A 15,988-nucleotide genomic window follows, 5' to 3' on the forward strand; every position below is an offset into this window, starting at 1 on the left:
TGGGTCTGCAGAGCCACATGTCCCCATCTGCATGCCCTTAGGCCTGGTTATGTCTCTCGGTCAATTTCTGCCACTGTAGTCAGTGGGTCTTGTACTGTTCTAAGGTATGTCAGGCCCAGAGCAAGTCCGGCCTTACTGGTTAGTCTTCCAAAAGGAGTGATAGTCAAAGTGCCCCACCTGCATGCCTCTCCTGTCTCTCCATCTCTAGGCCTCTCTGTCTCCACATTCTTTCTATCTTTTCATCTCTCCTCTGAGCATGGGTAAAGAAAACCCTCCTGTTGCTTACAGAGGAAGGTGGTGAATGAGTGGCAGTCTCTGGGTTCTTGATGGTTCACTGTGCCCAAGCTCGGACATCGTTCTTCCATCTGCTTCGTCTGGGTTGTGAGGACTGCAGGGAGTAAATACCAGCTGCTCTTGGGTCCCTGCAAGGCTCCTCTTAGTCACTGCTGATCCTAAAGTGCTAAGGTTGCCATCTGGGTGGTTTGTGGTGTCACAAGCCGGGTGTAGAGGACAAGGACCACCAAACATAGATACCACAAATCTCAGCCTAAGAGTTCTCTGTTCCCTCGGGTCTCAGCTGGTGACCAGGTGGTCACTGTGCAGGACAAGTGACCAGACTTCTGGGACCCACACTGTATCTAAATGAGACCGGAAGTCCCATCATCAAGCTATGTGATGCCCACAATCTAACCCCTATGGGAGCAGAGCGGGGGAGGGGTGGAATATGGAGAGCAGGTGGCCTCAGAATGGAACTCTCAGGGTTGGGGAGAACCTGACAGGGCTCCTCTACACTGACAGTGACAGGGAAAGTCCCAGGTTTGTGAGGTTTTAAAGGAGCCTCTCTGTGAAGGTTTTGTGAGCAGGCCAGCCACCCCAGTCACCCTGCGCTTCAAATCTAGATCTGACCTTTAAACCAAAGCTACTAGGTCTGCCCAGGGCGATTCTGTCTGGTTAGGTGCTGCCCAGAGCTCCTGGAAGGGGCATCCCTGACTTCAGCCCCAGCCACACAGTGCTGGAGTCCCTGGGTCTCTGCTGGCAGGAGCTGGCGCCACTCTCAAACTTCTACAAGCTTAGCGCTGCGGTCGTACTTGAGCCTCTTCCCACATCCTATTTCTAAATTTTGATAAATCGGAAAGGTGAGAGAGAAAGCAGCTTGAGGCTTGATGCATCCTCCCTGGCTCTCTGCACTCTCTTTTCTTCTGCTCCCTGTCCGTCTAACAGGGATCTCATGACCTCAGAGGGTGGGAACTCTCCTTCTGGGGGCTGAGTAGGTCTTTGCTCTCTGTCTTGCCTTGGTCTCTGCCAGCCTTGCCCTTCTGACTGCCACCTGGGCGGTGTCTTCTCATTTAACCTGCCACCCCCACCCTGTAGCCATTGGGTGTCTATAACAAAAGTCCTCAGTGGACATCGTGCACAGTCAGCAAAGTTCTGTTGCATTAAAACTAATTAAGCTAAGGGCTGGAAGATGGCTCTGTGGTTAGAGAGCTGAGTTTGGTTCCCAGCACCCAAGTTAAGCTATCACTTGTGGCTTCAGCCAGGGGATCTGACACTCTCTCTGGCTTCTGCAGGCCCCATTCAGAGGGAAGCTTGGGGTAACTGAGAAAGCTCTGACACAATTGAAATGGTTCTACATTAAATATATACAAGAGATTAGAGCAGAAAAACAGGGGAAAAAAACTAGACACAGGCTGGCTATATAATAATGTTTTGAGGTCAGTGTTTGATCAAAGTTAGGATTGGAAGCAGATCTATCCACTCCACTCCTCTGTGTTTGGAAAAAGGGGAAGGGAGACTCAGAGACAACTGGTGTCGCCTCCCAGGTCACACAGCACAGCTCAAACCAAGTGCAATCTATTGTCATTTAAGAAGTTTTAGGGGCCTCTTTCCCTCCAATTTTGCCTCTATTAGATGGGAAGATCTGACAGAAATCATTTTTTTTCCCAGGGAATTTAGTCTTTCTCTTCTCAGATATCAAAAGCCACCTGACTCAAACTCAAACCCTGGCTCATAGCCGTGCCCGTGCAGTTCTCCAGATTTGTCGACAGGTGGCACATTCCTCACAGGCAAAAAAAAAAAAAAAAAAAAAAAAAAAAAAAAAAAAAAAAACATGGCAGGGAATCCTCCTCCCCATCCCTTCCCCTAAGGGATGCCCTCCCAAAAGCAGAGAAGGGGCGGGAATTCTCCCACTGATTACAGAAAGGTTGGAAAGCCTAGACCTTAGAAGTTGGGTTCTAGCTGTACAGTGTGGAGAGTTTTCACGTTCCACCTTAACAGAGGCCAAGGAATATCTTTCCAGGAAGGCTAGGCTCAGTGCTCTATGAGGATCACCCCTGGGAGGTGTCAGCGTCCCCCAGCTAACAAACTCCCACTCCTTCCCAGACCAGTAGCTGTCTCCCTCATCCGCCAGCCCCAGCCTCCTTGGGTCCCCTTTTGTGTGGAGGAGGGGAGGAGAGGGAAAGTGCGTGCCTTTTCAATTGTGGAGATCATTGTCCTAGAGGTAGGTTGCTTAATCTGTCCATTGATTATCGACTTTGCCTATGATATTTGGCTTGGCTGCTTTGCTCGCTGAGAGATCACACTCTTGACTTCTTTGAATAATAATTCTGAGGTTTGGGGCGGATGTCTTAAGTGGCCAAGGGAGGGGTGGTCTGGAAACTGCGTGGGGCCTGCCTTTTACTCCTCTACCCCCATCTTTCTCCTTTTGACACCCCCCAACTCCTGGCTCACTAACTACCATTCAAGTCTGGAAAGTTCTAGTACCGCTGTAAAAGGGACAGTCTTCAGAGGATTAAAGAATGCCTCCTCCCCTCGCGTCATCACCAAGACTGGCCTAGCTTCCACTAGGCACACATGGGAGAAAGTGATAAACTTTAAGGAATGAATGGAGCATAGGGTCCTTACTGGAGACCACAGCCCCTTGTCCTCTCCTGGGACCTAGACCCAAAGACAGTCCAAGGCTCCTCCTGGCAGCTAACCAGTGCTTGGAGAGCCCTGGGGCCAGTGGCCTCCTTGGGGGAGGTGACTTATGTTCTCCAGTTGTCTCTGAGTGTGTGGACAAGGTCTTTGAGCCTACCCAAATCTCCCAGGTCTCTTTTGCTCTTGACCTTGGAATACGATGCCTAGCCCTCCACACACACAATTCAAGTCCATCGTTGCTGAGTTGAGTTTCGGTTAAAACCCAAAAAGTCAGTGACTGTTTTAATCTGGATTTAAGCAGCCTCTTTGCAATTTTCAAAGACAGTCATAGGGGAGCTGGGGAGGAAAGAAAGGTTTAGGCCTCCAGCAGCTACTCTGGGTAAGGGGTCCAAGATCCTTGCGTGTTCTTCCATCGGCTTCTAGGGCTCTCACTTACAGATAACCTCGAAACCCCCCTCAAAGTGCACGCAAACGCGCAGAAGCGTACAAGTGGAGACCGTTCATTTCATTCACACAAACGCGCAAATCCTACTTCTAGCCTATATAGAAATGGACCCATTGTCATTGCCCACAAGCATAAACCAAGCACAACTCCTCGAGGTATACACTTTCATACATGTGCACTCAAACTAAGTCCTTTATGATGAGGGTCACATGCAAACACACCCCAACGCCCACCTCCCCCCAAGTTCTGCTGGAGCAGGCTAAACAGAAAGGTGGTCCAGAAAGGTCTCCACAGTGCAGTGACTCTGACCCAAGTGAAGGAATTGCTGCGTGGGGAGGAACCCGAGGAGACTTCTTTCTGACCATACCCTTCAAGTTCTTGAAGCTTTTCTTTCCTGGCATGCTCACCTCTCAAACAAAACTTTTCGGGTTTCCCAGACAGTTACCCCTGCCGCACCGATCTCTAATGGACATTGCAGTTTATCCAGCACCTTGTCCGGAAAGAGGTTCCCCAAGCTGCAGCTCCGGAGGGTTTAAGGAGGCTGCGATTTCACCGCGGGCCTGTGGGGAGGGAAACGGGAAGGCGCTGGCCTGGAGCCCGGTGGCGTCGGGAGCGGGCTCTCGGATTTCTTCCTCCTTACCGGTCAGTGGGAGAAGAGCCAGAGACGGGAGACAGCCCGTGTCCCTACGTGTGCTGAAGGAAGGAAGGAAGGAAGAGGAAGACAGACCCCCACCTCGACAAGGAAAAAGAACACGGGCTTTGAATTCTTCCTCACCGCCCCCCCTTCCCCTCTTTTTCTCGTTGATTTTTATTTATTTATTTAATTTTTGTCTCGGACTTTCGAGACGGGTCTAGACCTCTGGGGGAGCAGGAACAGATACGAGGGACTAAGGCAAACCCGGAAGCTGCTCTGGCCCCTCCTCGCTCACTCCCACCCCGCATCCTCCTCCTGCTTGCAAACACTCTAAGCCTGTAGGTGTGGACACCGAACCGAGCCGGATCCAGGCGGAGCAGTCACTCAGACAGGTGGGGACTGGAGTAGGTCAGAGGGCCCCCAAACCTTCTAAGGAGGGGAGAAAACTAAAGAGGGAGGAGGCCAAAAATAAAGCGTCAGATGAAAGGTCTAACTAAATTAATTCTAAATACCCCGCCTCCGCGCCACAGAGAGGAGTTGAGTCCAAATTGGAGTTTGGGTGCTAGGGTTTGGGAAGGGTTCTGTGTAAGAAGACAAACGGGAAGCTTGAATAAAGAGACATATATATTAGAGAAGTGTGCGGAGTCTCCTTGAATTTAGGTAGTACTGGCTTTAAAATCCTCCGGGCTGGCACCAGTCTCGCGGAATGGTTCAGCTCAAGAGCCGTTTGAGAGGGTCTGGGAGGGGGCAGGGATGAAAACTCTGTTTTCAGTAATGGGAGCCTAAGAGCCCTGCATCTCCACTCCTTACTCTGGCTCCTTGCTCTCGGAAGCACAGCCTGAAACTCCCGCTGCTAGCGGGAGGAAACCCGCTAGCAGCGATGGGCTGGCTGGCTTCAGCGGTCCCAGGGACCAAGCAAGCGGGTGGGCAGTTGGTCTAGCTCCTGGAACTCGGGGGCCCCAGGAGACCCTATGGAATAAATGTTAGGGAATCAGTACCCCACCCCACACCTCTATTTCCCACAGTCAAGGAAATGGCATGTGTATGAAAGAGAGAGAGAGAGAGAGAGAGAGAGAGAGAGAGAGAGAGAGAGAGAGAGAGAGAAAGAGAGAGAGAGAGAGAGACTCCAGAATAAAATGTCTGCACTCCTGCTGCAACTACTAGAGGTGGTCTTGGTGGTGGGGATGCATCCAGATAATCCTGGCATAGTCTAAGGTGACAGCCCCACTGACGGGCTTTTTCCTTGAGCTTTCTAGGAAAACAGATTGGGGGGGTGCGTTTGCTCACACACAGAAAAGGTAAAAGAAAAAGAAAAATTATCACCTCAAAGCCTTCTCCACACCCACCCAGAACTTTCCCGAGGCTTGCAAACAAAACTTCCTCTCCTCATTTCTTGGGTTAACTGAGAAATTTATTTTCAGAGATTTGGCTTCTGAGAGTGCCCCCAATTCATTGGCTTCCTCCCACCCCTTGTCTGCCTCTTCCAGTGCCACTCTTGGCTTCTAACGAAATTCCTGAAGACCCTTAACCAGTACCCAAGAAATCCCCCTCCAGCACCCACCCACCCCATATTGTCATGCCCTCCAAATGAAGACCGAAGCCCTGAGCGCTAATTGAATTAGTCTATTGAAAAGACTGTCAGGTACAATCACGCGGCTAGAGGCCTCACATTTCCCAAGGTCTATAGGCTTTGGGGACCTGCAATGTATAGTCTGACCTTCTGGCTCACTATAATGCCCGCACTTGTACCAGAAATCTCCCTGCATTCACTCCCAACAAAACCGCTGGTCACCCAGTCCCCGTAGGAAGGCTGCACGCTATTGTGTTGGGACAACTCATTCATGTCCCGCACCACGAGGCCCCACCGCCATCTGATCTACACTGGAAATGGGATTACCACTGTGTGCAGGCAACACCACCTACTGCAAGCCCACTGAGCTCTGATTCTGAGCCGAGAGGCTTGGCTTTTAGATTTGCACTCACCTCTCCCACCTCCATTTTAAGGTGGGAACTGGAGGGAATTCTTAGCTTGTCTCAGCACAAACAAAATTCAAAACTCATTAGAAAACCCTTCCGAGTAGGAGATTTCCCTTTCTGAACTATCATGCAAGTAGCTCTCAGCAAATGCGTTACACTTCTCTGTAGGCATTGGTGAGGCTGACTTGGGCCCAAGTCATTTGAGGAGCTCCTATCCTCCAAAGAGTTACACACCAACACACAAGTAATGCGTTTGGAGACTGGGTTTTCCGTGGATGGCTCTCATGCACACAGGGGAACAGACACGAACACAAGCACGTAAATGATTTGTGGCTGTTTACCAGGTTGGAAAGAGGGGAAATAGATATACTTTCTTAGTTTTCACCCTTAGAAAAACTCATGTCTTCCCTTTGTCTGATCTCAAAGTTCCCGGCAGCCCTCCCTTCCCTAGGCACACATGCACTTTTCCCTCTGCTTGGCCAGATGTCTTTTGCAATGGAAGCCAGAGTTGAGCCTCTAGGAATAGAGGATGTTCAGGGACTAGGGAGGGTTGGAGGGTTTCGGAGGGGTCTCTGTATTCAGTGTACCATGCTTCCCAGCCCGGGGGGGGGTTGCTTTGGGGGTAGGAGGACTATCTTACACTCTCACGCATTTTTTTTTTTTTTTTTGGCATTTGGAATTAAGCAAAAATCCTTTCCTTCTTTGTCTTTTCTCCCATCCCCAGTTCACTTGGGCTAGATATGAAAAGGTGGCAAGGGAGACAGTAAGACTATGGAGGAGGTAATGCCCAATCTGTGGCCTTATGCGGGGGCGGGGGGGTGTCTCTTGCAGGGGTAGCCACAAAGCTGAAAACAGCAAGGCAATGGAAGGACATGCTGATCTCCATTCCTTCCTGTACTTGGGACCCCAAAACTGGACACGTTTGGAGCAAAGGGCTGCATTCCATTTCTGGTCGGTTCCCACACCTTCTTCCTGCTGCCTTACCTGTCTGCCATCCTGGCCTGAGCATTTATCAAATGACAAGACATCCCTCAACTACCAAAAGGCAGAGGGGAGTATCTGGAAAACCATGAGTACTCCAAGGCAGTCACACTGACATGCACCCTGCACACCAACACCAAGCCCCTTTCCCCGATACTTCAACACACCACTCACCCTGCCCCCGCTGTAGCTTCTCACCCACAAGCCAGCCCTGGGTTCCGAGATCTCTGGACCCCTCACACAAGTGTCTCAGCCAATATTTGCTCAGCCTGCACACACCTCTCGCCAAGGCTTGCCAGGACGTCAGCACAGGCACATATAGTTCCCAACAGTGTGTTCAGTTTTAGGAGGGAGAGGAGGGCGTGGAGCCTGGGTGGGGGTCGTGGAGCTCGGGCGACAGGTCTAAAGGAGCATCCGTCTGGGGCTGGATCTGGGGGGTGGAGTGGGGTACAAGCCACTGCGCTGCAGAGGAGCATCGCCTAATCCAGCAGGAGCTCGTGGGCCGCGGGTGCATTTATCATCCTATTACTGTAACAAATCCGAGCTCTACTACATGAAAGGTAAAATGAATTACCGACGTTAAGCCGTCAATAAAGTCATTTCTGTAAATGGTGTCTCCAAAGGGCCGCCGCATTATTCAGCTGGCTTTATCAGCTGGCTGGAAATTACGTACAGGACCGGGCCGCGCGGCGCGCGGGGCCGCTCACTTTGATTAAACGTCTTGCCAGCGCTATGTGACAGAGCTTTTGACCAGGGTTTTATTCACAGGCCTGTGATGAACGCCAAGCTGATCAGGCGGAATGAAGAGTAATTAAAACCTATAAATTATCTTCCGCAGCCCTTCTCACGGCGTCTCCTGCAGGCGAGATAAGGCGTCGAGACCCTATTTACGGCGCTGAAAGGGACCGCGGCGCACAAAAGCTACGCGGCTAAATAGGATATTGATAGTGTCCTAATTAGAATTTAATTAAGTACCCACGGTCGCTTGTGGGATAAAGATTTCAATTTTGCGAACTTAAATATAAATAAAAATCCCACCCCTATTTGGGGGGAAGGAGTGAGGGCAACTGGAGATTTCGGGGAGCCCTTGGGTTAGAAGCAGAAGGTAACCCACAAAAAGCACAGTGGATGTGGAGAAGCCTCAGAAAGTTGGGGAGACCGCGGTGGCCCCAGAGACTCAACTCTGGAGAGGTTCTTGCCACCAAGCCACAGCCCAGTGCTTTTTGGAAACCCGGCCCAGAGAAGTCGGGAGATTCTCGGCTGAGCCGAGAGGCACCCAAGCAAAAGGCAAATTCTGTTCTTCGTCCAGGACAAACTTTGCATCATTGCTCCGGTTAGACTGGTGGGTTTGGTTGTATGTTCTTCTTAATCTAGCCTCTGTATAAATAAAATCTTACTTTTTTTTTTAACTAGGGGTAGAGAATGTAAGTCAGAAACTATGACATTTGGGGATGGCGATCAGGGAAGTGTAGTTCTGCCAGGATCTCCAACGGGACATTGGGTGGGAAAGGCCTCCTCTGTGGAGGCTCTTGGACTGAAGGCTTCAGCAGTCTATCCGACCCTCCAAAACAGCTCTCCAGGAAATCTCTCCAGCGTCCAGCATCACCCTTCACTCCCTAACCTGTGTTGAGGAAAAACTTTTGAGGTACTTCACTAGGGAAAGGAGGAAATGCCCAGAATATAGCAGCGTGGGAACGACTGGAGGCGAAAGTGCTCAGGGCTCCACCCCAAGACGCCCAGGAGTGGGCAGCAATACCAGTGAATTCAGCTTAGAATTAGGGTAACCCGTTGTCCAATCTTCAGCCGGCCAAGGCAAACATTTGAAGCGCGGTAGTTTTATTGTTCTGATTTTTACTTTGCAGGGAAATCTAACACAGAGGTTTCACTGAAGTTGAAACCCAAACCTAGGCCTTGCAAAGAGGCACATCATGTCGCCTGGCTTAGGTGCTCTTTTGAGACAACTCTACCCGGCTAGGGCAATCCGGATTTCCCTTAGCCAAGGAAGAAAAGGGCAGAATGCGCTAGGGCTCTTCTGTGGCCTCTGGACGTGGCTCCTCCACAGCGTCCGGACAGCTTGTGGGTGTTGGTGATCCAGACAGGGAAGGGCATCTCTCAGCGACAGTGTGGCTAGCCACTGACACAAACCAACAGTGCCAGCAAGGTGTTGCAGGCCTCTTGGGTTTGCCATTAGTGGGAAACAAACGAAACCTCTGAAGGTAGCCAGCCCTAAGTCTTTCGCTCATGCCCGAACTCTTGGTTTCATTCACACACACACACACACACACACACACACACACACACACACACACACACAGACAGACAGAGAGAGAGAGAGAGAGAGAGAGAGAGAGAGAGAGAGAGAGAGGAGACAGAGAGACAGACCGAGAGACAGAGAGAGAACGCGGGAGTATAAGAATATAAACTAAATCGGCGCCCGGGGATGGGGAGGGGGATGTATGGTATCCCAAATCCCTGCCGCTTGTCGTCGTTCCCAGCATGCACGAACCCATAGTCCTGTATTTCTCCAACAAGTTGTGGACTTGCTTCTCTTATCTGTCTACATTTCAAATTCTAGCTTTCTCGGATCTCTTCATGCCCTCTTCAGTCCGGATCTGAAGGAGGGGGAGGGGCGTGGGCACAGATGGGGGCAGGGCAGGCCGGACGTACGGGGCCTGAGCCTCTGCACCCCCTCTCCACCCACGGCCGCCGCCCCCGGATTATTTATCCGCAAAGTCCCGCGCGCGCCCATTGGGCCGAACCCTGAGTGTCAGCGAGAGTCCTGGCTCGCCATTGGTCCCATACACGTGCGGCCCTGACTCACGTGCTTCCGGTTTGAAGGCAAAAAGTGTGCCTGGGTGATTTTTTTTTTTTTTAAGCGAGAGAGTTTGTGCAAAGATCCGAGCTGTCAGAGATTTCAGGGGGGAAAAGGGAGCCCGGCACTGGCGGAGACGCGCTCTCCCTGCAAAAAAGCAAAGACGATTAAAGGCGCTGCCAGCCTCGCGCTCTGGGCACAGCTGAGCGTGACACTGGGGAAGTCAAACCCCTCTACTGCCTAGGAAGATGGCTAGACTTTAAAGATTATTTTTTTCCCTTTAAGAAAAAAGTCTCGGAGCTTTAAAAAAATTCCTTTTTCTCTTTTCTTTTTTTTCCTCCCCTTTTTTTTTTTCGAGCCGTGGCTTACCCCCCCATTAAGACCAATCACTGAAATCTTGTTGCTGAAAGAAAAAAAAAGAAAGAAAGAAAGAAAGAAAGAGAGAGAAAAGAAAAAATAGCCAAGTGTCTTCACTGTATCTGGATGTCTACAAATTAGAGAGAGGGAGAGAGCGATATTTGCTCCACCAGAGCGGGCGAGAGCCAGGCCAGACGCTCGCCTTTCTTTTTTCCGCCTGCACCCGCCCTGTGCCTTCGCTGAGGCTTCGCTTTGCCTCCTTCCTCTCCGCGCACCCCCACGGGCCCGCTGGCAAAGTGGGGTGGGGAGCGAGGCGCGGGGGGCGGGGGCCGGCGCCGCGGCCAGGGCTGCCGGGCGGCCGAGCATGGAAGAACAGCAGCCGGAGCCTAAAAGTCAGCGCGACTCGGGCCTCGGCGCGGTGGCGGCGGCGGCGGCGGTGGTGGCCGCGGCGGCCCCGGGCGGCCTCAGTCTGAGTCTCAGCCCAGGAGCCAGCGGCAGCAGCGGCAGCGATGGAGACAGCGTGCCGGTGTCCCCGCAGCCAGCGCCCCCGTCGCCTCCTGCGGCACCCTGTCTGCCGCCCCTGGCCCATCACCCGCACCTCCCCCCGCATCCCCCGCCCCCGCCGCCGCCGCCGCCACCACCGCAGCATCTCGCAGCGCCTGCTCACCAGCCGCAGCCCGCGGCCCAGCTGCACCGCACCACCAACTTTTTCATCGATAACATCCTAAGGCCTGATTTCGGTTGCAAAAAGGAACAGCCCCTGCCTCAGCTCCTGGTGGCTTCGGCTGCAGCCGGAGGAGGCGCAGCAGGAGGAGGAGGAAGCCGCGTGGAGCGTGACCGAAGCCAGACTGGTGCAGGTAGAGAACCCGTTCACTCTCTGGGCACACGAGCTTCGGGGGCTGCCTCGCTCTTGTGTGCTCCAGATGCGAACTGTGGCCCACCCGACGGCTCCCAGCCCGCCACCGCTGTTGGCGCGGGCGCATCCAAAGCCGGGAACCCGGCTGCTGCGGCGGCCGCGGCCGCAGCAGCGGCCGCAGCGGCAGTGGCGGCAGCGGCGGCAGCAGCCTCAAAGCCCTCGGACAGTGGCGGTGGTAGTGGAGGCAACGCGGGGAGTCCCGGGGCGCAGGGCGCCAAGTTCCCGGAGCACAACCCCGCGATCCTACTCATGGGTTCGGCTAACGGTGGGCCGGTGGTCAAGACTGACTCACAGCAACCCCTAGTGTGGCCCGCCTGGGTCTACTGCACACGCTATTCGGACCGTCCGTCCTCTGGTGAGTACCCGAGCCGGGATGTGCAATTGTGTCCAGGCCATGCTCTAGAATTTCAAGCCGTCACGCCGGGGAGAGCCCAGTTTGAAGCTCCATCAGCTTCACGTTTCACTTCTATTGCCCCGGGTCCTAGTCACAACCGATCCTGTGCTCGATTCTGCCCTGCCATGTTGGCCTTTTCGACCAAGGAAGTTACAGCTATTGGCACGCACAGAAGGCTCCAGTTTTTGTCCTTTGATTTTACGAACTCTGAGCCCTGAGATCATTTTATATTTTATTTTATTTTATTATCTCGAAGAAAGATATTTAATTACTCATTGATCTATTTAGTAGGGAAAGGGCGCTTTGAGCTGGCGGGAAGATAGGCCTAGTTAGTGACTTGGTTCTGCATCTACCACCATAGTCCTGTCCAGGACTGGCTTTAGCCAGGGAGATGAACCGGAGAAATATTTTTTAAACAAACACTATGGATATTATACTGTGGAGAGTCCATTTGCATAAAAACAGATATGGGAGAGAGAAAAAAGAAAACCTCCATCTCTTGCGCACAGCCCGGGAATGGGGAGTCAACCCGCGTGGGTAGAATGTAGAGGAAGAAGGCCCTAGCCAGAAAGGTGAGTAGTCTCTGCTCACTGGTGCTGGCAGGCCTTGGGAGAGCAAAATAAGCAGGCTAGTGGAAGGTTTGAAATCTGGACCATGGGCAAGGGAATCAGCATGTGCCTGGCAGGGCTCCCCTGTCCCTTCGGCCTGGGTTTCGTTCTTTCACTCTCTCCTTCGCAAATATGCCCGTTAATGGCTATCTGCGTGTCTTAGGTCAATTCTCTGCTTTCTTTTCCTTTGCTGGAGCACCTACCCAAGGTCAGCTGCTGGGCCCTGGAAGAGGGGGCTCAGGCCTGCTTCTCCTTGCACAGAGCAGGCGTTTCTAGGAGGCCAGCGCCGGTCCCCCAAGGAGAACAGCAGGGGCTTGGGTCCAGGGTCAGCTTTGGGCCAGGCAGGGGGCCGGGCAAAAGGTAGCCACAGGCGCCCCACTGCTGGCTGGTGTCTTGCAGCCTTGCTGCTTCGGGCTGGGTGCGGATCGATGCGCGCTATCAGCCCCCGCCATCTCGAGCCCCGTTATTGACACGTCGGGCTCCCTGAACCTCCGAAAAGCTGCTTTGATTGACTCGCCTGATGGATAGAGTGATTGAGCTGTCAGGCTGAGTGGGTCGGGCCGGCCAGGAGGCTACAATTTTATTACAAGTGTCCGTGCCTCTGCACACAACAACAACACTACAACATGCTCGGGACGCACCTCCCGCAGCGGAGTCTCTTGGAGGATGCGCACATTTCCTGGGCCATCTCTGCCTGCTTGTCTCATGACTCATCTAAACCCAAGTCTTGCTCAGGAGCAGGCCTTGTCTTTGTTCCTTGCTCCTTTTCTTTTTATAGACCAGAAAAGGCAGGGACCAGATACTTCTCCAAAGGCAGTTAATGTGGAGGAGTGACAGCTTAGACGTGATTCCTACAGCCAGTAAGGCCTGGACTCCTCCACACACAGCTACTGACCCTAGGTGCTGGTCGGCTGCTCCATCCAGTTACTCAATTTTTCCAGTGACTAGGTTTGCACATGCCAGCAAAGACCCTTCTCTCAGATAGTTTTAGGTAATAGCAGACAGGACAGGAACGGCCTCCATAGCTATCACTGAGGCCTCCATAGCTATCACTGAGGCCTCCATAGCTATCACTGAGGCCAGCAGTTCATCCCAGCAAGAGTCCCATGAAGCAGGCTTCAACCCTCCAGCCAAGGTCCAGCCTAGTTCTCTCTCCGGGACTGGACCCCCATACCAACCTTTCACATTAGCATTTGAGAGAGGCCTCCTCCTCTTGGAGAATGGCCTTCCTACATCCCATCTTGGGGTGATAGCACAGGTCCCCCGCTGTGATTGTTTCTTTCACCAGCATCTCTTGGTCCTTGTTATGCTTATGGGTGGGGACAGCACGGGAAAGGTTATCACCAGCCCCGGGCTTCCCAATTTGTTTGTGTTACTTCAAGACTTTTGCACCCTGAAATTATGCAAGCAGGTTCAGAAAAGAGAGAACACAACCTCCCTCCCCTCCCCACACCGTGGAGAGGAGTCCTGAGGGTCCTTCGGTTTTTTTCTTTCTGACATCAACCAAGAAGCTAAATAGAATGTCCCAGGCTTAAACTCATAGACCAGGGGCTGCAGCCCTAATAGGAATGGGCAGGCAGTGTCCTGCTTCGCTACTGAAAGAGCTTCCTTCAGGTCGAACAGAAAGAAAAGAAGGCAGAAAGGGAGTCCTGATTCTCTGGAGTTGGGTGATTTCAGCTTCCCTATTCTCTCTGAGGTCAATGTTGAGAATCAGGTAGGAGCTTTGCATAGTCCCCCCCCCCCCTCTCTCTCTCTCTCTCTGTGTGTGTGTGTGTGTGTGTGTGTGTGTAGCTTCCCAAGAATAAAGTGGGAACCAAAGTAGACCAGCCATTCTTCCCAGGGCCTGACCTTACTGTTGTATTTTATTCCAGGGCTAAGAAGACATTCTGGTTCAGTGATGCCCTAAGTCTAGGTTATACCTTGGGACTCCAAGAACTCATTGTATCTTTAATTGCTCCCCCAGCCCTATTTTGTTGTTGTTGTTGGCCTTCTGGGCTGGACAGTACTGGGAGCTAGGTCTGTTCTCTGTCTTTCTTGAATTGGGTGGCCCTTGCAATCCCTGCCAGTGTGCCTGTTTGGTTTCCGAGTCCCTCCTGCAGAGGGGGGCCTAGAGATCTCAATGGTGTAGAGAGGGGCTTTTTGATGGAGATAGCGGGACCCAGCAGCTGGCCTCTACAATCGCCCTGGAAACTCGGGATCCCCGCCCGCGGTTTGCTCCACACAATTTTCTCAAGGCTTACTCTGCCCTCTCCCCCTCCCTCTGCTCCTGACCCCCTTCCTCCCCTCCCTGGCCCTGTCCTCCCCGCTGCAGGTCCACGCACCAGAAAGCTAAAGAAGAAAAAGAACGAGAAGGAAGACAAGCGGCCGCGGACGGCGTTCACGGCAGAGCAGCTGCAGAGACTCAAGGCGGAGTTCCAGGCAAACCGCTATATCACGGAGCAGCGGCGACAGACCCTGGCCCAGGAGCTCAGCCTGAATGAGTCCCAGATCAAGATCTGGTTCCAAAACAAGCGTGCCAAGATCAAGAAAGCCACCGGGATCAAGAACGGCCTGGCGCTGCACCTCATGGCCCAGGGACTGTACAACCACTCTACCACCACGGTCCAGGACAAAGACGAGAGCGAGTAGCTGTGGCCAGCTCCGGGGCCCGCGGTCCAACGGCGCCCCGTGCCACCTCCAGGCTCCGCGGGGCTGCCGCTTCACCAGCCCCACGCAGAGACGATCGCTATGGAGGGAGGCATCAATCAGGGCGACAGAGAAAGCGAGCAAGAGAAAGCAATCCTCCGACTGGACATTCATATAGGAACAAAACGGTTTTTGAAACGGGAGAAAGACTCGGACAGGTGCTATGGGGGAAAAATAAACATCTATTCTCTAACTCACTGTATAAGATGAAACTGCGAATTCCTTAAAGCTCTATCTAGCCAAACTGCTTACGACCGTGTATATATTTAATTTCAGGTAAGGAAAACAAATATGTGTAGCGATCTCTATTTGCTGGACATTTTTATTAATCTCATTTATTATTGTTATAATTATTATAATTATTATAATTATTTTATCCCTCCTCCCTACCTTCCTGCACCCTCCCCCAGCCCAGTTTCGTTTTCATTGCTCTTTTCCTTTGAATGTTTTTGCTTCTCTGGGTACCTCCTGCACCCCCAACGCTGGCCCTGGTTTCTCTGGGACTTTTCTTTGTGTGAGTGTGAGTGTGTTTCCTTGCGTGTCTGCCCTTCGCCTCTTCTCTACCCACCCAGGATTCTTCTATTGGTCTTGTCTATCCCTCCCGTAAAATCCCTTTCCTTTTCTGGAGACTCCTTGAGAAATACAACCCCACAGACTGCGAGACTGAACCGCCGCTACAAGCCAAAGATTTTATTATGTTCAGAAACCTGTAGTCTGAAATAAAATGTTCACTGTGTTCATGAGTTGCTGACTGCCCTCTTCTTTGTGGGATGAGAAAGAGCCCATCCAGGTACTGTGTGGCGACCACCCTGACTGTACAGGGTGGGGGCAAAACCCTGGGAAGCTCAGCTATGACTGTAACCATCATTGCTCAACAAATGCTGGTGTGAAAGGGAGTGTATGGCACAGGCTGTCCAGGTTTGCTTTGGTCTTGGTCTGGAGGATATGCCGAGTCCCTGAATATATTCTGGGCGACTCCAATGCCAGAAAGTCCAGTCCTTCACTGCCCTTCCCCCAAAGGCTCCAGCTGGCTGCCTAAGCTTGTGCAGGTTCAGCCAACTGAGTCCTCTTGTTCAGCCTGCTTCCATGCACAAAACTATACCTCTAGGCCTCCTTTCTTTTTTTTCCCTTCCTTCCTTCCTTCTTTCCTTCCTTCCTTCCTTCCTTCCTTCCTTCCTTCCTTCCTTCCTTCCTTCCTTCTTTCTTTCTTTCTTTCTTTCTTTCTTTCTCCTTTTTTTTTTTTTTTGTGAGAGTGTAAGACTA

At 52.2% G+C, this 15,988-nt stretch overlaps 1 protein-coding gene across 1 annotated transcript; it reads left to right on the forward strand.

The window, feature by feature from the left end:
* The first annotated feature begins 10,486 nt into the window (after window positions 1-10,486).
* On the forward strand, window positions 10,487-14,668 carry En1 (engrailed homeobox 1). Its single transcript, XM_021176421.2, has 2 exons — window positions 10,487-11,393; window positions 14,352-14,668. The coding sequence occupies exons 1-2, from the start codon at window positions 10,487-10,489 to the stop codon at window positions 14,666-14,668; spliced, it is 1,224 nt and encodes a 407-aa protein (XP_021032080.1).
* The last annotated feature ends 1,320 nt before the right edge of the window (window positions 14,669-15,988 follow it).

This window comes from Mus caroli, unplaced genomic scaffold (genome assembly GCF_978045245.1).
Source record: "Mus caroli unplaced genomic scaffold, Mus_caroli_1 scaffold_1, whole genome shotgun sequence".
Lineage (NCBI taxonomy): Eukaryota > Metazoa > Chordata > Mammalia > Rodentia > Muridae > Mus > Mus caroli.

Coding starts and splice junctions, on each gene's coding strand:
- En1 (XM_021176421.2), top strand. CDS start 10,487: ATGGAAGAACAGCAGCCGGAGCCTAAAAGTCAGCGCGACTCGGGCCTC. Junction 11,394..14,351: donor TTCGGACCGTCCGTCCTCTG/GTGAGTACCCGA, acceptor TCCCCGCTGCAG/GTCCACGCACCAGAAAGCTA.